Source organism: Rattus norvegicus, chromosome 6 (assembly GCF_021556685.1).
Source record: "Rattus norvegicus strain SHRSP/BbbUtx chromosome 6, alternate assembly SHRSP_T2T, whole genome shotgun sequence".
Lineage (NCBI taxonomy): Eukaryota > Metazoa > Chordata > Mammalia > Rodentia > Muridae > Rattus > Rattus norvegicus.
This window is the reverse complement of record NC_141539.1, coordinates 100,507,169-100,529,292: the sequence shown is the minus strand read 5'-3', so window position 1 is coordinate 100,529,292 and position 22,124 is coordinate 100,507,169. Positions and strand designations below refer to the sequence as shown.

General features: G+C 43.0%; 1 protein-coding gene across 16 annotated transcripts in view; it reads left to right on the top strand.

Annotated features, from left to right (window-relative positions):
- The window catches only part of Ppp2r5e (protein phosphatase 2 regulatory subunit B', epsilon), a 149,604-nt gene that overhangs the window by 112,604 nt on the left and 14,876 nt on the right, over nt 1–22,124 (top strand). For 15 of the 16 annotated variants that reach the window (NR_197772.1, XM_087552753.1, XM_087552756.1 and 12 more), the window contains 7 exon segments: nt 505–597; nt 16,035–16,165; nt 16,327–16,386; nt 17,276–17,384; nt 19,085–19,138; nt 19,249–19,299; nt 20,944–21,063. Coding sequence is in view for 15 of the 16 variants with exons in the window: in XM_087552753.1 (XP_087408879.1) it covers nt 505–597; nt 16,035–16,165; nt 16,327–16,386; nt 17,276–17,384; nt 19,085–19,138; nt 19,249–19,299; nt 20,944–21,063 (618 nt within the window). In the remaining variant the exon portion in view is untranslated. 16 annotated transcript variants of the gene reach the window in all.

The window sequence follows — 22,124 nt, the reverse complement described above, 5'->3', positions numbered from 1 at the left end:
GATATTTATATATACTATAGGTGTCTGTTTCAGAGGGAGGGGGTGGACATGAAATGTTAACAGTAGGCTCAGCAGGTCAAGGTGCACTCACCATCGAGGTGACCTGAGTTCTATTCCCAGGACCATATGGTGAAAAGAGAGAGCTACCCCTGAGCTACCCACTTACACACACACACACACACACACACACACACACACACACACACACACACACACACGGTGGGGAGAGGGAGGGGGGATGAATTTTAACAGTGAGCTTTCCTATAAATGGCAAGAATATAGATTTTTATTTGCTTTGTCTAGCAATATTTCTTGCATTTAGTTTTAAAAGTTAAAATTATAACAGTGACCGTGGTCACAAGAAAGGCCAGCAGTGTTCCTGGCCTGATAGGACAACTAACCATTGTGTCCTAAACCCCATCAGGTTTAGTGAAATGTGCTTCCATGGTTTTCAGTATTCTAATGAATTAGAATTTGAAGTTAACTATAATCTTTTTGTTGCAGCTTGTATATGAATTTTTCATACGATTTTTGGAAAGCCAAGAATTCCAACCCAGCATTGCCAAAAAATACATAGATCAGAAATTTGTATTACAGGTAAGCAATTTTTTGGTAATTGTATGCGTATAACTTACTTACTAACTCTTTATCTCATTTTCTTGGAAATTGTTTAAAACAACAGAAATCTTGCACGTGAGATTGTATGGCCTCCTCAATAAATATGTTTGCATTAGTAGTTTCTGTTATTGCCCATTAAAAGTAACAATACCTTAAAAATTATTTGTGGTAGAATTTAGTACTATGCTAAACATTAGGAATGCCTATTCCTAAATCTTTCTAAGTTTTCTTTTTTAAAAGTTTAATTATAGGAGAATTTAATGACTAGTGTGTACAAAGCTTTAAAAATGATTTTATTTGTTTATTTTGTGTGTATATGTATTTGTATGGTCATGTACATGTCACAACTCTAGTGGAGAGGTCAAAGGATAGCTCCTCTGGAGTCCTCTCTCTCTTTGCCTTGTGGGTTCTGTGATTTGAACTCAGTTCATCATGTTTGGTGACAAGTGCCTTTACTACTAAGCCATCTTTCAGGCCCAGTGTGTGCATCTTTTATGTTGCTTTAAACCTCACTATCTAGGAAAGGTTTCTTAAAGCTCTTCGGTTATACCTATTACAAATGAGCAGGCGTGCTCGTGGGTGCAGAGCACGGGCCATCCAAGTGTGAGGACTGTAACTGTCTCTGCTGGGAAATGGCTCAACTTAACACTTTACCATTTTCTTGCAGGGATTAACTCTAGCCTGTCCATTTGGGGCAGCCTAGAGAACCTGTTTTCCTACTTTCTCATCTTACATCTTGAAGTGTCACTACATCTTCCTTTCTGCCTGAGATTTGGGGTAGATTGCTGAAACGGAATTTTAACGAGCACCTCCTTGTTCCTGTTGTATTTACTCATGTGTACACCAGGCACTGTAGTATACAGTGTACAGTATTCATGTATGCACTGTGATATAATGTACAGTGAATACTGGAGTGGCGTGCAGAGTGCTGTATGGACTGCTGCTCCTTTGGTTGACATATGGGTTGCCTCATGTAGGGAAGAAAATACCTACCTCCCACCGAGGTGTTCATATAAGCAGGACTTAAGAAAAACCTGATTATGGCAGAGAGCTGGTCTCATATGCCTTGACAGGGTAAAAGCCACTAACGTTCATAGTGAGCTCATGTCCTGCCCTAATTAGACTAAATTCAGAAGTCAGGATACCCTCATTGAGCCAATGTTTTGTTCAAAGTATAGCAGGACCATAGAATCCAATCCAACAGAGTACCAGGAGCAGACAGGCTGCTGAGAGCAGAGGCTTTATGGGTGTTCCTGATGTTCTGAGATGCCAACTGGGGCAGGGAAGGAGAGTTGGTCATTCATCACTCTAAAAATGGGGCGGGGAGGTCTTTAGTACTTGTACACCTCTTTCTTTGAGTACACAGGCAAGCAACTGAGGATTGCTGTGCACAGCGAATCCACTGGCACTGCATTGGTGTGTCCCGTGCCTTGACCTGACCTGCAGCTGTTCTTGTGCTTTCTCTATCATGGATTGAGTCCTCAATTCTATCAGCCTTTTCTCATTTGGTAGAGTTTGAATCCTTCATTAGATTGTAGAAGGCCTTTTGTCTTCAAGTGTGAAATATTCCTGTGAACACTGTGTCTGCAGCTTGATTAGGTCAGTTCAGCTGGGTGTTCCATTACCTTGTGTGACTGATTTTTTTTTTTAAAGATTTTATTTATTTATTATATGTAAGTATACTCTAGCTGTCTTCAGAAACCAGAAGAGGGCATCAGATCGCATTACAGATGGCTGTGAGCCACCATGTGGTTGCTGGGAATTGAACTCAGGACCTCTGGAAGAGCAGTCAGTGCTCTTAACTGCTGAGCCATCTCTCCAGCCCCCCTGATTTATTTTCTTATTTTTCTTTTCTTTTCTTTTCTTTTCTTTTCTTTTCTTTTCTTTTCTTTTCTTTTCTTTTCTTTTCTTTTCTTTCCTTTTTCTTTTTTTCTTTTTCAGTTTTGCAACTTTATTAAATTCAGCAGTTAGTTCTCATCCACACTGACCGTCTGTAGATTTTAGAATGTGGTAACAGTCACATAAGTTACCCGTGTGTAGAGCTTGTTTGGTGAATCCTCATCCTCATTACACTCTCTGGACAGACGTACTCAGATGCGGTTCGGAACATTCCTTATTCCCTTGGCCCAGACGGCTACATTGAGCCTGGTGTCAATGCGCACATCCTCATTTCCTTCACGGAAAATTTCCGAATTTCTTTGAGCGCCCGAGGAGCACGCTTCTTGAAGCCCACTCCATGGATGTGCTTGTAAAAGTCGATGGTGTGTTCTCAGGTCACCACCTCGTTGATGGCAGAACGGCCCTGCTTCTTCTGGCCACCCTTCTTTGCAGTAGACATTCTGCCAGGCCCAAGTTCGTGACTCTGATTTCTTAAAGGGACATTTCCATAACATTTCTTGAGGTTGGATGATTTTTCTGGCTTTTGTTGAACTTCTGGTCTTGACTGACTTTAGTAGACTGTGCATGTTGCTGTAAAGCCGTGGTGTTTTTTGTTTTGTTTTTGTCCGTGTTATATAGCTCACAGTCTAATTGTGAAACTTGCCAGGCGGGGCTGGGGATTTAGTTCAGTGGTAGAGTGCTTACCTAGGAAGCGCAAGGCCCTGGGTTCGGTCCCCAGGTCCGGGGGAAAAAAAAAAAAAGAAACTTGCCAGGCATTCTGTGGAGTTTGATCTCTCTTCACTTTGGAGATATTTATGGATCTTTATTGTTACTGTTTTATCCACAGCCTGGCATCTGTTTGCCGGTTATGACTTTCTTAAGTACACTTGCCCTCATTTAAGTCATTAATTAGAATTGTGATGCTTGTCCACACTGGTAGGGCCTGTAACAGACTTTTAGAAGTGTCCTCTCTGTAGCAGATGCATGCATCAGTAATGACTGAAATCAGTTTTGTTTATAATGGGAGCGGAGAGACTGGGTAGATGCCTGTGCTCACAGCACGTCCCTCATTCTTGAGCTGAGTCACTTTGTCATGTAAAGAAATGCCACACACCTGCAGCCTCTGCCCTGGGGAGGTCTTCACAGGCTCAAGTATGGTAGTTCAAAGGAGAAACGCCCCCATAGCCTCTGGTATTCGAACACTTGGTTCCTGGTTGGTGGAGCAGTGTGGGGATCTTTGGGAGGTGTGGCTTTGCTGGGAGAAGTAGGTTACTCGGGGCAGGCTTTGAGATGTATATCCTCCCCAATTTTCAGTTTGTCCTTGCTTGTAGTTTATAATAGGATCTTTCAGCTTCCTGCATCTGCTTCCCTGCCTACCGCTTGTGGCCACACCTCTCCCTGCTGTAATGGACTCATCCCTTTAAAACCAGAACCAGGACAGATTCTTTGACCTACAAGTTGCTTTTGGTCATGGTATTTTATCACAGCAACAGAAAAGTAAGACACAAGGAGAGACTGTCTCAGTAAAGTGGGGGAGATGGGATTTGAAATACTGTTCCTTGGGCGGGCATATGGCATAAAATAATAAACATGTAGGGCGCTGTTTGATCCTGGCCAAGGTGCTTGTAAACTATGGCCTTGGCCAGCCATCCTAGGGTTATTTCCTAGACAAGAAGATGAAGTACCAATAGTGAGTCTATCGGCATCTTGTGGATTCTGGCCACTTCAGTTTTATTTAAGCCTTTGGGGCTTAAGGAGCTCCCTCTGATAATTGCTGTTACCCCGTCCTGACCACACCCCTCTCGCTCTGCTGTGCCTCCCACTTGTGATTACTGTCAAGCCTTTTCTCCACCCTCCCCTGTTCTTGCTTACTTTTCCCATACCCAGATAGTATCTAGCCCTTCTGTGCTTTGCACCTTAGGTCGTGGAAAGTCCTCATACTCATATTTTTCACATGATTGTACATTTTCTTTGAGCAAACCTTAATTTCTGTAGATGCTTTATGATCTCAAATATTTTTGGTGATTTCAACTGGAGACTTACTAAGTTAAAACTTATTCCAGCTGCTTTGCCATGCTGTAGTGGTTGGAAGGAAGCTGCACTGTAGTGTGCTATAGAACTGAGGAGGACTCTTCTGCATGCTTGCAGTGTGGCTACCAGCACAGTGTTCACATTTGGCTCCTAAGCTTGTGTTTACTCATTCACACCGTGTAGACCGCAGTATCAGCAGGCTAGTCTTAGGCACAATGAGAGACACAACCCAGATGCAGTTGCTTGGTCTGTTTTGTTGGTCTGGAAGTATGGATACACAGAGTTCCTACCTTCAATATAAAGCACGTTATTGTTGGTGTTTCTGAGACTCAGTGTCTTCTTAAGTCACAAGGGGGCTACTTATGGAGTGACTTGTACAGTTCACTTGCTGGTTCTGTCTGGGAATCTCATCGTTACTAAATACTCCTCCTTTCGTACCCTTTTCATCTCACTGTGTCTATTTGGTTCTAATACTAATTAAAAGATCTTCACCTTTGGAATACTCTTAGTGCTGTGAGTTTAACCCAAGGCCTTACATTGGCTAAGCATAGGTTTTACCGCTAAACTATTGCTTGTTTTTAAACAAAAATTTAAATATATGTGAAACTTTACAGAGCATTGAATGAATGTTGGAATGCAAAATATTGCTAGATTAAAGTAAATTTGTCATCATAAATATATTTACATAATCTCTGAATTGGTTTGTATAGTTCTTTGGTTTTTTGTTTTTTCTTTTTCTTTCTCTCCCTCCTTTGAGACAGGGTTTCTCTGTGTAGTTTTTGGTTGTTTTGGAACTCACTCTGTAGACCAGGCCTGCCTCTAACTCAGAGATCTGCCTGCCTCTGCTTCCTGAGTGTTGGGACTAAAGGCATACACCACGATGCCCAGCTAGTATATTTTTAATTAAAATTCTAGTATTTTTTTTTTAAATTTAGACTCTTTATAGTTCATGGGAGAAAGATATCTAATAAAGTACTTTACATAATGAAATAGTTCTCAGTACTGCAAGAAAAAATAATTATTCGGCTATATTAATTTGAACTGTGGTATTGTGACAGGAGAGGGGCTCTAGCAGAGACTTGGGTGGAGGGGACTCCTGTGAGTCCGTCAGAAGCCCGTCAGAAGGTGTGTGCTTGTAAGGGAGAGACAAGTCCACATGGCATCTGTGCAGTAAGTGGTTCGTTCAGTGTTCATCCCGCAGTCTCATGAGATACAACCAAATGTGCTTACAAAGATACCAAATGCTGCTTCAGGGTTAGGGATTTCAAAATTAGAAAAAAAATTAATGTTTTTTAAAGATTTATTTATTTTATTTATATGAGTACACTATAGGTGTCTTTAGACTCACCAGAAGATCCCATTACAGATGGTTGTGAGTCACCATGTGGTGGGAATTGAACTCAGTACCTCTGGAAGAGCAGTCAGTGCTCTTAACTGCTGAGCCACCTCTCCAGCCTTAGAAAAAATTTAATACGTCTTCATCAGGAGTTGATTGGAGAAATTATAGACATTCATATAGTAAAACATTGATTAGTTAGTAAAAAGAATGAGAACAGTAGTACCTATGATCTGTTTTGAAGTGGTACATGCACATTATAGCTTTTGAGTCTATGTCTGTTGTTTTAGGGGAATGGCATGTCCGTGTTTTTGTCTTAGTTCATTCTAAAGACCTTCTCTCCTTTATGTGAGAGATGGATCTTGAAGCCACTGGCAGCACTGACCCCTGCATCCAGGTACCGAGATACAGTGATGGGCACAAGATGGCCGCTAAATAACCCAACATGGATACAATGGTTCATGTTTGGGTAGGATGCAGACAGATACCAAGGCTTTCTTATGCTACTCAGAATGACTATTTAAAACTTTGGAATTATTTCTGAAAATTTCCTTTTACTTATTTTGGATCATGGTGCAAAACTGAGAGCAGTGTGTGGTTCAGGCAGAAACTGCTTTACCTGAGACTGGGCAGTTTCTAAAGAGCAGAAACTCCTTTCTCACAAATCTAGGAATCAGCCAGTCCAAAATCCATGTGCTAACATCTGGTGAGCATTCTGTTGCTGTGTTCTCACATAAGGGTGCAAGGTACAGGGTGCAAATGGGGCACCCACTTATCATGGTGGGACTCCATTCATGGGTACTGTTGTGATCTGAACACCTCCCAAATGGTTCCACCTCTGTGGCATTGGAAACAAGTTTCAAAACATGAGTTTGGGGGCATGTTTAAACTATAGCATTATGCATGAACAGTTCTGGGAGGAAGGAAATGTATCAGATTGTTGGTAAATTGTGGAAAGGATGTGATTGTCTTTTTCCTGTTTTTTGATCCTTCTCCCTAGTTCTGCCTTTAAAAGAACCATCTATGCCATAACAACCATAACAAAGGGGTTTCTGCTGCAGACACATTTGCATTTTCTTTGCATTTTTCATAAACCACATCTTATTTGCACATAGCTTTCCTGAAACTATATTTTTATAGTCGTTTTATGACTGCTGTTCATTGTATTTCCCTCCTTTTAGCACCTGGGCATGCCCCTTTCAAACCTGAGTTCGCTTTGTGTGATGTCTCAGTGCCTGTCCAGCACTGACCTCTTCCCTGCCATGAGGCAGAGCGCGTAGGTGGTTGAGTGGAGCGGCTGGTTTGAGTTGAGGCTGACTTGCTATTTGTTTCAGGATAGAGTCTCACTCTGTCACCCTAGCTGACCTGCGACTTGCTGGGTAGACCAGGGTGTCCTCAACCCTGTGACCCTCCTCCCGACTTTGCCTCCTGAGTGCTGAAAATGCACGCACATGCCACCAAGCCCAGCTCTACTAGTTTTCACCTTGGACAAGTCACGCTACTGCACTCACTGTCTGCCACTTTCTTCATCTGGAAGTCGATGTCAGATACCCACAGTGCGTCAGCAGGTCTCTTGTGATGTCAGGATGTAATGGGTGAAGCTCCCCACAAGACCCAGCACACTGTGCTTATCTGCTGTCCTCTACCACTATTCCCACTGGAGATCAGCCTTTGTTTGGTAGCATTTTACATTATTTTCTTTTATGGCTTCAGGTTGTGAAGTTATCCATTATTATCCTGCTATATTTGCCAAGTATCTTATAATTATTCGACATTTGTCTTTTACTCTAAATTTCTTGGATACCCTTAGATGGCTCATCTTTTTCTTTTTTAAGATGTCATGTGTAGTTTCCTGTATCTCTAAATTCTTTATCAGTTCCACTTTGCCAACTGATTTCTTCTGACCAGTGTTGTATTTGAATGTGTGTTTGGAGCAGGAATGGATGCTTAGATGTATACAGAAGACAGGCGACACAGAGGCAGTGTGGATGCGATGGCAGAGAGTGCTTAACTCTTCTGTTCTGTCCACTCCTGCTAGCCTGCATCACCTAGGCCAGTCAGTGAGCAAGCCACGTGTCTGGGCTCCTAGGGCCTTTAAAGAGAAGCTGGAGGTCTGGATTGTGAATGGATTTCCAGACAGAACAGCCTGTCTTGTTGGGGTTTGTTCCAGAGTTTTTGAGTGTTTCCATTTGAAGGGCCTTGTTACTCATCCAGGAAAATTCTGACTGCCCTACTTGAGCAACATGGTGATTTTTATGAAGTTGAGATTTACAGAACCTCTAACATTTTTAAAATGTAGTCATCTAATCTTTGTCAAAGATGGCTACTATGTAGAGTACCAAATATGTGGCAGTGTAGCTTTTATGTAACCTGCAGGCCTGCCTCAGCTCATGGAACATTTGTTATCAGTAAAGATCAGTTTCATTTGCTTAAAGGGTCTTGGAAAATGGTTTCTTCTGACTGCTGTCCCTCTCCCTCCTTTTGGATACAGGCTGGTTGCCAACCTTGGATTGTTTCTTTGGGTGAATCACTGTGGCTCTTCAGCAGCATGTTTCTAAAGATTGCCTTCACCCGCTCTCTAAACCCGAAACAGTCAGTGGTTGCTAAGAGACGCAAGTCAAGAATCCCTATAACATACCTGCTGCTGGAGATAGCTATTAGTAATTTGTACTTCACATTTGCAGTTATATTTAGACCAAAGTAGCATAATTATTATGCAAATTATACAAATCATTAAGTTTGACCTCAAAAGTGATCGCTTGATGTGATGTATTTAAAGCCTCAAGATAAAACTGGACATGGCCCAAACCAAGCCGTGAATGATTTTTAGCTTCTTGTCTGAGGTAAGGTCCATGAGACTTTGAATCCCTACTCTAACACAAAGATATTTTCCAAACAAGTTCCCTGAATGTCTCAGATTATTTACATTTCTCTCCCAGAGGCTACAGCAAATAAAACTAGAGAATTTATTTTTATCTGGGGCGTTAGCCTCACCAGCTAACAGAACACCTCATTTCCTCCTCATCTTTAGTCCAGCACTTAACTCCAGACCTCTCTAAGGGGCCAGTGAGGTTTGCTATTAAGCCTGATGGTTCCCAGAACCCTCACTTGAAGTGGAAACTTAAGGGTCCTTTGGAAAGGTAGTTGGATGTTGTTTTGTTGGGGCAAACATGTGAAGGAACGTTTAGCTGAAGCAGACACAGGAGAAAGGATGGTCTGCTAATGTAAGCACGTGAAAGGACACGTGTTGATTATCTGTTAACTGCAGGCATGTATTTGTCAGGACTCTCTAGAGAGAAACACACCAAAAACCTTCTGGTGATATGCCTCAGTTCCTTGCTCCTTCTGTGGACTCCAGCTGATGGGCAGAGTGATGTCAGCTGAGGCAGACATACGTGCTGAGACAAGGCCACGGGGGACACAGGATGTTTGGAGGCTATATAAAAAGAATTGACAGACAGTGATGGAAGCTGACCTTGGCTTGCCGGTAGAGCTAGCTGAGTGACACTTGCTGGTCCTGTGTGCATCATATGGTCCAGGGACTTCCGAAGGACTCATTGTTTCATTTTAGTATATCTATTGCCCACAGAGCCAGAAACATGGATCTTGGATTGTTGTGCTGTGTCAGTCTGGATGAAGACACTTACAGCATCCAATTTTTTATTCATTATCTGCTTGAACATTTCTTTTGTAAAATAATGCGTAGAAAACAGTTTGTATGTTCACAAGTGTAGTGCATGGTAGTCAGAGGATAACTGCAGGAATCAGTTCTCTCCTTCCTGCTAGATAGGTCCTGGGGATTGGATTCAGGAGTTTAGGCTTGGCAGCAAACATCTCTACCCACTGAGCCGTCTTGCCTGCAAATAACTTATCACCACAACCACCCCACCCTATTTCATCTTTTCCCTTGAACTTGGATCTTCTTATCTTTACCTCCTAAGTGCTGGAATTCTAAACTAAGTACCATTACACTTAGATTTCTTGAAAATTTATGCTGTTCTCAAAAATGCTGCTTTATATGGAGAAGTATATAGTCTTTCCTCCCCGGGTCCACTCTAGCTGTGACGTGAAGTATAATTAATTCAAGGCACATTGTTTGTGTTTCTATGACTGTGTGTGGTCTTGTTCACACTCCAGGCTGTGTTAGCTGCCTTTCCTTTATTATTGTGTTTGTTTTAGGGTGAGGTTAACTTTTTCTTTAGATAGATGTCATTATGGAACCCACTATGTAGATCCTCCTGTCTCTGCCTCCTGAATGCTGGGATCAAAGGCCTGCACCATCACAACCAGCTTGTGTTTCTTTTTTAAAATATTTTTAGTTTGCTGAGAATTTTGTTTGTGCTTTGATTATTTTCCTACCCTATTTCCTTGCAGATCCCTTCCCCACCCATGCAACTTTGTATTCTTCTAAAAAATATTTAAAATAATTTTAAAATACAGATTTATTTTACTATTTCTTTATATGTATTTGTATAAGTATGTGACTATGTTTGTGGGCACATGCACAGACTGTAGAGGACCTGAGATGCCTGAAATGGATGCTAGGATCAAACTTGTGTCCTCTAGAGCCATCCAGGGCCTTAACCACTAAGCCATTTCTCCAGCTCCCTGCCACACCTTTTAACTGATGAAGACCAATTTGTGCTGCCCACATACATATTCTTGGACATGTGGCCTTCCAGCAAAGCACAGTTGCTCCCCTCTGAGAGAACTGTCTCCCTCTTCCGGCACAGGGCTTTTATAATCCTAAAGTTAACAATTGCTGGATGTCTCACCCGGCTCTTTCCTCTTTTGGTCAGTTGTTCCTCCCTTAATTCTTCAAGGATGGACACACGCATGCATGCACATAGGCACACACGCACATGCCAGCCTGTTTTGTCCTTTTGTCTTTGGAGTCCATGAAGCCCTGTTCATCCTATTGTGATCTGTGCTGGTTGCTTTCCCAGCTCTGCACACAGCCTCATTCTGAGAGCTCCTTTTGCCTTTCTTTGGGGACATGCATTTGTTCACTTAACTTCCTCCCATTTGCTACACTTCACCTCTTGATGTTTCCTAGCAAAGCATGAATGAGATGTGAATTCTTGGAGATGACTTGTCTGATAACAGTTTTTACTATTTACATACATTTCACACGTACACTTAAGTATTCACATACATCGTTTTGGTAATCTATCCTGATTGTTAAGGAATTGCCTCATTGACTTATGGCTTCCAGGGTTGGTATTGAGAAAATGAGCACAGAGCTTGTTTGCTGTCTGTTTTAGAGATCTAGAAGCGTTCGAGACCTTCATTTCATGTGCATGAGCTGTATCTGTAGAGGAACGCATGCCCTCCCCACCTCACAGTGCCTTGGGAAAATTGCACTGAGTTCCTTCTCAGATAGTTTGGCTTTTCAGGTTGTTTTCCTGTCCTTGCGTCTTTCTGGTTGGTTGGTTGCTCTGCTTCTGAACCTGCCGTCCAGCTGCTCTCTTCTCCACATGCCCCTGCTGACTGGCAAGGTGCTGGTTTTGCCACTTACTGTTATGGTCATGCTTAAGATGTGTACTTTCTTCTCATTTTGACTCCAAAAACTTTTTTTTTTCTAAATGTTGTATGGCATTCTTGATTGTTTCAGGAACTTAATACAGGTGGAGGCGGAGCTCTGAGAATGTTGAGCTTTTTTTTTTTTTTTTTTTTTGCAAGTTTTCCCTGCTCCTTACGTTGTTCTTTTTTCTTCAGAGTTGCTCATTTGGTAGGCTATCTGCTGGTTCTTCATAGTAACCGTCATTACCTGCTCATCTACCAAGACCCACTTAGTGCCCGTGCTGTGGGTGCAGGGCATGTGCACGAGTTATGTTCGCAGCTGTGGCACTCTGCGGGGGTGGCTCACAGGAGGATAATTGAGCAGGAACTTGCCAGTCTACTGAGAACCCCTAGATATTATTATGCCTATAGGTCTTTTCTCAGGATCCAGGATCCTCAAAGAAGACCTCCTGATCTTCTGCCTTACCCGCCAAGCTGGGAGCTTAGAGAAGAGTACTGGCTAAGACCTCACTGAAGTATGCAGGGTTTCGGTTAATCCTATTACTTCAGTAATTCTCCGTTTAGTGTATTTGATATCGAGACTGGACACTTGTCATGTTCAATAGGCTTAGAGAGTAACTCTTTAGAACACTGAAACGCCCAGGGGTGCGAAGGGTATTGACAACTACAAACTCAGAAGCTGCTCTGGGGGGTGCTTCTCATTCCTGGGCCATCAGATCTAGCTCATGCCTTCATTCTTAGGCCTCTGAGGCTTCTCTGGTGGGAACTTGTTAGCATGTCTCCCTGCTGGGAGGATGGGAAATCCCTTAGCAGAAGGAGCTAGAGGAAACTGAGGTTGCTACTTTTGTCCATTTTCCAAGTTGGGAAACCCACACAAGTCTGACAGTCTGCTCTGTTCTCCAGGCCCCTTTGCTGAGGGTTGGGGGTGTGGTAGGTAAGGTGTGTGTGTGTGGGGGGGTGAGGTGGGAGGGCATGGCGGGTGTTTATATTTTCATTCTAAATCCTAACACAGTTTTACCTCTGCTAAACTCAGGGAGACTTTTTTTTTTTAAAGTTGGATTCATCATCTTAACGTATCTATTTTTGCTACATAGTCAATTTGGAAACTCCAGGTTTTCTCTGACAAGTTGCTTGTGGTATGGTGGATGACATGATCTGTGGATGTGGAGAATGGTGTTGTGGAAATCAGAAGTCATCCTGCTCTTCCCCTTTGTCCTATATGCCATAGCCCCGCATAATGTTGTCAGAACTTTGTTGTACAGGCCAGCAGGGCGCAGCTGAGTATGGAAGCTCGTCTTTCTTTGTCGCAGAGCACGGTGCATTTAGCAGGTCTGCAAAGGTCCTCACTAGACAGCTTTTTTCTTCTTTTGTTTGTTTGTTTTTTGAAAACCTAATGAAATATTTAGTTAAATAATCTTTGTTTAATTGTATAGTTGTTAAACTTCAGATTAGCAATAAAGAAGCAAGGTTGGTTCAGATTTCGCTAACATTCCACCCCCACGAGCCTCTTCTTATGTTAGTTGCACATTATTCATTAAGCTTTCACTTAAAGTAGAAACCCAATTAAAAATAGAACTTCAAATGGTTAACTATTTCCATAAACAAGGACTGGAGGGCGGTAGATGGGTGAGATGTCTTGTGTAATTTTGAGTGTCTCTTGCATAGAGACAGATAATGAGTGGGTCCAAAGCACACATCCCCTCCTTCTCCTTTCTGGCCTGTTACAGCCACATGCCCCCCCCCTTTTTTTTTTCTAAGTAGAATGCTTTCCTGTGCAAGTAAATTGTTAACTTGCTGGTTGCCTCTCATAGTTAGCTGGAAGTTTGTCCAGCACTCTGTGTGCCCGGCGCAAGGACATCTATGGCATGAGGAAAGACCTCAGTACATACTTGTTTATTTTATGGCTAAATGGGCAGAAATGTGACAGTTATTGCTAAGTGTCATCTGTCAGGTTGTTGTTGCCTTGCCTACTCCGTCCATATTCCTTGGGAACATTGTACTAGTTTGGGTGTGATTTAGTGACAACCCCTTAACCCACCAACCTGCCCCTCACCAACAGTCTTTTGTATTTGGACAGTTGGTAGTCAAGGTGATAGTTCGGAGAAATGAGAAGGAACTTTTAAGATGTGGAGATGAGTGGGTGGTCCCTAAGGCATTTGGGGCATACTCTTGGTAGGGCTTATAAGACACTAATCTCTCTCGGTCTCTCTCTCTGTTCCTGGTTGGAGTTGCAATGTACTCACTTCCTTGTTGTAGAATTGATCACCCCCTATCAGTGTGGTCTAGGGTAGCCCTTGCTGTGAGCTATGTATGCTATGCCATTTGGACAATCAGACTTCAAATTTGAGATGGAAAGAAAACAACCACCCAACATTCTTTATCATAAGTCGTTTGTCATAGTGACAAAAGCTGGTAAACACTTGTCCCAGTTCGTGTGTGTGTGTGTGTGTGTATGTGTGTGTGTGTGTGTGTGTGTGTCTGTGTCTGTGTCTGTGTCTGTCTGTCTGTCTGTCTGTCTGTCTGTCTGTCTGTCACTTTCCCTGGAAGCTGTCTTTATTACTATTCTTCTTCCAAGTGGAGTCGGCAGATCCATTATTCATTTGTACAGCATCTTGAAATACTTGTGCTCTTTGTTTATTCTCATCCATCATTAGACTCTGAAAGCAGCGTATATCTGACTTCCATATCACTATATCCCTGGCACCTCCTTGCCCATTGGCCAGCCCTCAGTATGCACCAGTAAATATTTTACTCAAAATACTCAACTTAGAACAACAGAACAGATGATGAATATGAGCACTGTGAAGCCAAACTTGTGTATTGGTTCACTGTCCAGACTATTCTTTAGTTTTTCTTTCCTGCCATATTTGAAGTTACTTTATTTCTAGTTAATAAATTTTGCCCCGACTTGTCTTTCATCAAACAAAAAAATAAAACCAAATGATGTCCATGTGATTACTGTCCCCTTTGCTGTCACTCAGCTCCATTGCTTGGACTCATTTATGTATAAATATATATAATAGTGCATGTGTAGCCTTTTGTGAGAATGAAGGTAGGCAGCTCTTATTTGCATGCTGAGTTGGTTTACTTTATTGTAATTGTCATGAACATATTAAAATTAATAATGTTCAGGAGGGTTTCCAAGTTTGTTGTTCTTTCAGAGAAATTTTCCCAGTATCATTTTTACAAACTAGCAGGTTTGTCAAATTATAATTTATATAACATAAAGCCCCCCCCTATGGGGGTTCAGGTGTGTGTACACATGTATGTGCATGCATGTGGAGGCTGGTGATCAGTCATTTGTTGGGTGCTATTCACCTTTGTTGAAGACAGTATCTGTCACGGGCCTGGAGCTCACTGTTGCCTGGCCAGTGAGCCCATGTGTCTTTCTGTCTCCTCTTCTCAGTGCTGAGATCATAAGCATGTACCATCTAGCTTTTTACATGGAAATCGTCCCTGTAGCCCCTATCTCCCCACCCTCCAGTTCATTTTAAACATACTTACAGGACGGTGCAACCAGCCACAGTGCTTTCAGTTCAGTTAATTTTGCTTTGTTTTGTTTTGTTCATTTCTTGTCAGAGTTTAAAAAAAATCACTTGATTTGGAGATGTGAAGATTTTTCTTATGTTTTCTTTATCATTTACTCTTTAAGTTGATTATCCATTTTGAGTCCATTTGTATTTGCAGTATGTATAATGCTTATATATAAATGCATGCACACTCACACACACACAGACACACACACAGAGAGAGAGAGAGAGAGAGAGAGAGAGAGAGAGAGAGAGAGAGAGAACGAGAACACTCTGTCATTGAGCTTTATTCCCATCTCTTGAACACGTGTTACAAAACAAGAACTTTGGGATTTCTTACAAGAATCATATCGTATCCAAAGTGGCCCCGGCTACTTCTCTGAAGATTGAACTTGTTTTCTCTCTTACGGCATGAGATTTGGGACCATGTTGTCAGAATTCTGTGGCTACAGTTGTAAATGATCCAAACCTAAATCATACCATTCACACAGCATAGTACTGTTTGCTTTGACAAGACGTCCACCCTGTGACACTGGGTGACAGTTTAGACTGACGATGTTGCTGGGGTCATTGGGGATTTCAGTGTCTGCTTTGGGTTAGGTTGTTTCTTCTTGGGCCTCTGGTAGAGAGGAGGGACTTGAGTTTATGTTTCTGTTTGTACTGAAAAGCCCAGGAGTTAGTGACACACAGTATTGAAGGGCGAGGACTTTAGGCATTCGGTGGGTTCACATCCCAGTGCTGATGCTTCTCACTGTGACATCACCAGCAAGTTACTTAAGCTTTCTGTGCTCCAGTTTGCTTATCTGTAAGACAAGGATAGAACTCCCTCACAGAGGGACCGACCTATGTAGATTGCTTAGAGACCGGTCGTCTATTTATCACATGAACTCTGCATCGGCTGTTATTGCTACTGCAGCATGATCTTTTCCTGTGTATAAACCCTTTTTCTCAGTGTAGCTGACTTCCCCAAAGACTACTCCATATTGGGAATGACTTTTAGTAGCTTTCAGAAGAGGGGAGAAAGGAACAGAGGGATTGTAAATAAGGAGCACTAGAATTTCTAAGTTCTTTGCTAAACCGGCTCTGACAGCCTGCTCTTCTACTGTTGTTCCCGACAGCTTTTGGAGCTATTTGACAGTGAAGACCCTCGAGAACGGGACTATTTAAAAACAGTCTTGCACAGGATTTATGGCAAGTTTCTCGGGCTTAGAGCATTTATCCGAAAACAAATTAACAATATTTTTCTAAGGTAAGTTGATGGTGGGAAAGCAAGAGGGCAAAGTTGATGTTTTTGTAAAAGCATTAGATAAACCTTCAGTAGTTGAAGGTAATGTGCTAACTTCTTCCCCCTCCCTTCCCTACTCCTTCCACTCCTCCCTCTCCTTTCTTCTCTCTTCTTTCTCTTCTCAGGTTTGTTTATGAAACAGAGCACTTCAATGGTGTGGCTGAACTGCTGGAAATACTAGGGAGGTACGTGCTTGCCTTAGCTGCAGCTGTAGGTGCGCCTCATGCTGCAGGGCGTGTGCAGGGGGCAGGCGGGAATGCTGGCTGACCTGGAGCTCCTGCTCTGTGAACCTTGCCCTCTCATCTGTGCTTAGCCTGTTTTCCCAAGTGACTCTAAAGGGCTAACTTTGTTCTTGTTCCATAATTACCTATTGTTAACTCCCACAATGACCTGAAGGAGCTCAGAACTTACTCAGTGATAGAATTGGGTATCAGGCCAATGACAGCAAAACACCTTATTCTCTAGGCCTAGCTTGTCAGCCACCTGTCCTTCTCCTGTCTGCTGAAAAGCAGGCCAGGTGTGGAGCTGTAAGCAGCTGCTGCCCTGGGAGGTGGAGCCAAGATGAGGTAGCTGGGCAGAGCGATTGCTTAGTCTTTCCTTCCAATAAGAGGAGGGAAAGGTGGGCTCTGCCTGCCTCCTTCCAGTGACCTCCCAAGGCTAACAGAGGCTTCAAGAGTGAAGAGAACGGGTGTCTGGAGACCGCAAGGATGTTAAAGAATAGGCCAGTAAGGTGGTCTGGAAATGGACAGCTCCCGTTGTGAGAGAAAGTTAGCTGGTGGGCGACTTTCCTGAGGAACAGAGGGAGGACAAAACAAGGGCTTGAGAAGAAGCTTTGGGCACCATCTGCCTGTTTGTTGGATGTTCACAATCAAATTTACTTCTGTTAAAATTAAAATTCCTGCTTAATAAATGATCTCTGTTGAAGTAAATAAAAAAAGCATTGAATTCATTAGTGGGAGGGGCTGGCTATGGTTTTTGGACAAATATGAATTAAGCGTTAGCCAGCTCCTAACAACAGCTCGTCTGGGTTCAGTGTGTGGGATTCCCTTGCTAACCTCTCTCTTCTTTTTCCAGTATTATCAATGGCTTCGCTTTACCACTTAAGGCAGAACACAAACAGTTCCTGGTGAAAGTGTTGATCCCTTTGCACACTGTCCGGAGTTTATCACTCTTCCATGCCCAGGTAGAAATTTCAATTAAAACTTTTTTTGATACAGAGTCTCCCCCATGGCTAGACTGCTGTAAATTTGCAGTCTTCTGCCTTTTCCTCCCGAGTGCTGGGATTCCAAGGGTGAGCCACCACACCTAGTTTTAAGTATATCTTCTGAAACAAAATGAAAAGTTTGTGGACTTAGTGTTTCTTAGGATATTGTCTGTGTGTCTGTGTGTCTCCCTCCCTCCCTCCCTCCCTCCCTCCCTCCCTCCCTCCCTCCCTCCCTTCCTTCCTTCCTTCTTTTTTGGTAAGGAAAGGTATGTCAAAGGTTAAAAATACTCCCTGAGAAAAGTATGAGAGTATGTCCCCCAGGCCCCCCACCCCCACCCACCAGCACAGTAGAATCATGGAACTATTTTTAAAGTAGGAATGGGCTTTGCTCTGTTATTTCATAGCAGACCTTCATGTTCACAGGGTTCCCTGCCTCAGAGATTGCCCGTAGTAGGATGGATGTAAACGTATAAGGCATGTAAGAGTGTGCTAGGGCGAGGGAGGTGTCTTTGAGCCTTGCCTAAATTGCTAAATGTTCTTGAATACTTAGTCCTGTCTCACTTTGCCCTGGGCTGTCAGCTGCCCCCTTCCCCCTTGTGCTTTATCACAGCACTGCAGATTCTTTCTGAAGTAGTTAACCTATCAATAATCTCACATCATCCTCTTTATAAATCCCTCATTACTTTAAAAATCAGATTGTGTGGGGTGTGGTCCCCATAGCTATAATCTCAGCACCCTGGCTGTAGAGTGTGTTGTTTCAGTCCAGATGGATACACACCAGGTCCTGTGTAACCGTCACTGTGACTTCTGTTCTGAGTGAGCACTACACTCGTTGCATGGTAAGCTTGTCACTGGAAGGCACAATTGATGTAGTGATATTTTTATGTTTAGTGTTCTAAGACTCTGGCTCCCTTCTCTTTTGAGTTTGCATTAAAATGTAACACATTTTTCTAAGCAGTGTTCCTTCTTAAATGTGAAACTCTGTATTTTGAGGAAAGAATTAGTCCATATGTTCCAGATTTAGCACACCATCAAAATTTTGGTTTTTAAGAGGACAAATTTCCTGTTCAGGGATTTTTCAGAGCCCTTTAGAAAACTTCTCTTTAGTCTGTGCAGCAGGGTATGACATTTCATGGTTATTTGAAAGCATTCCTGTTGAGACTGGGAATACTCCCCAGTTTCTGACTTTGGCAAGTGTAACCTTGATCTCTTCAGGAAGTCTTGTTTTCAGGTTTCCTCCATAGGCATTTGCCTAGGTTTTCACAAAATGCCTGCTTCCCCATAGAAACTGAAGCTTGAGAGGTAGCCTGGCCTTGAATGTCTATGAGATCTTTTCAGGCGTCCCTGCCTTTCAGTAGCCTCCAAAATCTAGTCTCAGTGCTCTTTAAGAACACAATTCCTCTGGAGCCTTTTATTTTGTCATTGACTTGAAAAAACATAGCTTTTAGCTACAGTCTCTGCTACTCAGGAAACTGAGGTGGGAGAATTATGTTGAGTCTAGGAGTTCAAGACCAGCCTGGGCAACATAGCTGGATTCCATTTTTTTTTCATGAGGGTTCAAATGAAGTGATTGTGATGTTACACAGAGTCTGAATGCTTTGGAGAAGTGAGGTGCTGTGTGCGTCCACCTTTCATTGTACCGAGCTAATGCTCTGTCCTTTTCTCTTCTTCTTGTGCAGCTGGCGTATTGTATAGTACAGTTTCTGGAGAAAGACCCTTCCCTTACAGAACCAGTAAGCTTTTTTCCCCCTTTCTATAATGTGAAAAAAATTTAAGAAAAAAAACATCTTCATTAAAATGATGTCAAACATTAAGTGCCCCATTTTTTTCCTTTTTCTTTTAGGTTATTAGGGGGTTAATGAAATTTTGGCCTAAAACATGCAGTCAAAAAGAGGTAAGTACGTAGCATCAAAGAGTGTCAGTAGTGAAGGAAGTGCTTTGCCAAGCTCTCTCTCACTGTGAGGCCAAGCACACATGCGCATTGCCTCATCTAAACCTGGTTCTGTAGTTCTACGGCAGGCAGTGTTCTTGGCTTTGACTAGTGATAAAACTGAGGCCTCAAGAAGTTTAGTAGCATATCCAGACACACTGAATGTTAGTGTGCCAATAGCCTAGAACCTGCCTCCTGAACTCTGAATCCTAGGCTTCTCACCACTGTAACCCTGACCACGCCTGTGCCCAGTTACGTAGCTCCATCGAGGTCACTTTTGTAGTGATTGTGCATAGCACGGAAGGTTTGCTGCCACTATAGATAGATTTCTGCTCAGCCCCCATGTTAAATTGTCCTATGGGTGCGGGCTTACACTGTACAGTCTCACAATATACAGCACACCATTAACTTGACACACCCAGGAATGAGACACACACAGTCACCTAAGCACGTGTGGTTGAGGGAGTCCCTAAGCAGTAGCTGGAATGGATGCTAACTGTCTCTACCTCAGATCTGAAGCCTGCTCTTAGCCTGTAAGCAGAGGCCACCTGTCAGCTTTATGTCCCAAGAGAATGTATGTGTCTTGATAAAGGATGGGGTATATAGGACGATACAGTAAGAGCCTCTTCCTTGCATCCGCTGGGATCCAGCCCTAGTCAGTACAGCTTCAGCAGTTACCTCATTTCTTAACAACATAGGGAAAGGGAATCAGTACTGCCCTTTGTACCTTGAGATACGAAAGACGTGTCACCTTCATATTTTAGTTGCCTAGTTGGCTTCCCTAATGTTACTTTAGTGAATACATAGGTAATGTCTTTATTATCAGTTCTCATTCTGTTTATACAACTGTCTAAATCTATTTTTCTGCTCCATTGTATGATCTTCAAGCTTTTTTTTTTTTTTTTTTTTTTTGCATACAGCCACGAGGCCATGAAATTCACTGTGCTCAAGGGAGAGGGAGGGGGAGGGAGAGAGGGAGAGGGAGAGAGAGGAGTGTGTGCACATGTGTGCGTATAAACAGGTGACTGTGTTCTATTGTGGTGGTGGGGACCAATGCACATTTGTTTAGGAGTCTCAGCCATTATTTTAAAAAGTGAGGTTGGTTGGGGGTGTTCACTATCTTGGTTGCTAGCCGTGGACAGAGTTTCAAAGGCCTGAAGAGGGAGCGGCCAGTCATTTGCTTTAACAGAAGGCCCTGCGCTGAGTTCTTTGTGTATATGGCAGTGGATAGGGTATGCACATGGAGGCCAGAGAAGAACTCTTGTCACAGAGACCTGTCATACATTTGGAGCTAGGCTGGCAGCCAGCAAACCCTGGAATGCTCCTGTCTCAACACCCCATAGCACTTGGGATTGCAGGCCATGCAGATGGCCTGGCCTGTCTTTTAATATGGATGTGGGGATTTGAACTCAGGTCTTCATGCTTTTATAAGCAAGCACTCTTACCCACTGAGCCATCATCTCAGGCCAAAACAAATAGAATAATGTCTGGTTTTCTCAGTTGTTGTTTCTTCCTTTCTGTATACACTCAACATAGTAAGCAAAGTTGATCATGTGGGCATCTTAGTGGTGGCGGATCTCATATTCTGTGTTTTGTTCCTGTTTGTAGGTCATGTTCCTTGGGGAGCTGGAAGAAATCTTGGATGTGATTGAACCATCACAATTTGTTAAAATCCAAGAACCTTTGTTTAAACAAATTGCCAAGTGTGTTTCTAGCCCCCATTTTCAGGTTAGTAGTAAAGAGAACAGGAGTCAGAGTGGTGTGTGCTGTGTGAACCCATTGGGGTTAACTTCATGGACATTAGCTACTTTTAAAAAGAGACTTACTGGGGTTTGGGGATTTAGCTCAGTGGTAGAGTGCTTGCTTATCAAGCGCAAGGCCCTGGGTTCGGTCCCCAGCTCTGGGAAAAAAAAAGACCCCCCCCCCCCCAAATAAAAAGATTTACTGTTTTATTTTTAATTCTGTGTTTGTCTGTGGGTATGTGTACATGAGTGCAGTGTGCACAGAGGCCAGAGGCACCTCAGACCCCTGGTGCTGGGGTTCAGGTACTTGTGAGCTGGTTAGTGTGGTTGCAGGGATACTCTGCAAAAGGCAGTCCGCATTCTTTTAGTGACTCAGCCATCTCTCCAACCCCTGCCACTTGTTAACAAATTGTTACCTGATGTTGAGCATCTGCCTCTAACAGTCTCTGTCTCTTAACCTCAATTCCCGTAATACCCTGCAAGAAGACATGTGTTACCAAAGCTGGAACCTGTAAAATAACTTAATTTGGGTAAATTAAATGAAGTGAGCTGCTGGGGTTTCTTCAGTGTATGAGGAATAGTAGTCAGTAATCCTTAGGAGGAGGGAAGAGAAGCTGTGTGCTGTCCCACAAACTATCCCACACTTGATGAGGCTGTGCATGCCTTCCTCAAGGTTCCAAGTGTACAAGGGAGCGTCAGTGGATTTTTGTTTTAAATGTGGCTTATTGCACAAAGCGCTAAAGCCCACGACCTTCCTACAGCCTGCTCTGCCTCCTTGTGGCTGTTTGGGAGAACGCAGGGAAGGTGGGCTTGGTGTTTTCAAGGAGGTCCTGACTGCAGTGCTGTGAAACCCACACAGGAGAGACCAGAGTTGAACACAGTGCTTTATCTTATCTGGTGGCTGTCTTACCAAAAGGCCATCTTACAAATCCAGCAGACTCGTCATACCGCCCCTCGTTTGAAGATCCTGTTCAACAGCACAAAAGCACACTTCTAATTTGATGGTGGACTGTCCTGTAAGCTGTCAGGTTGAGGCCCTGACTGTTC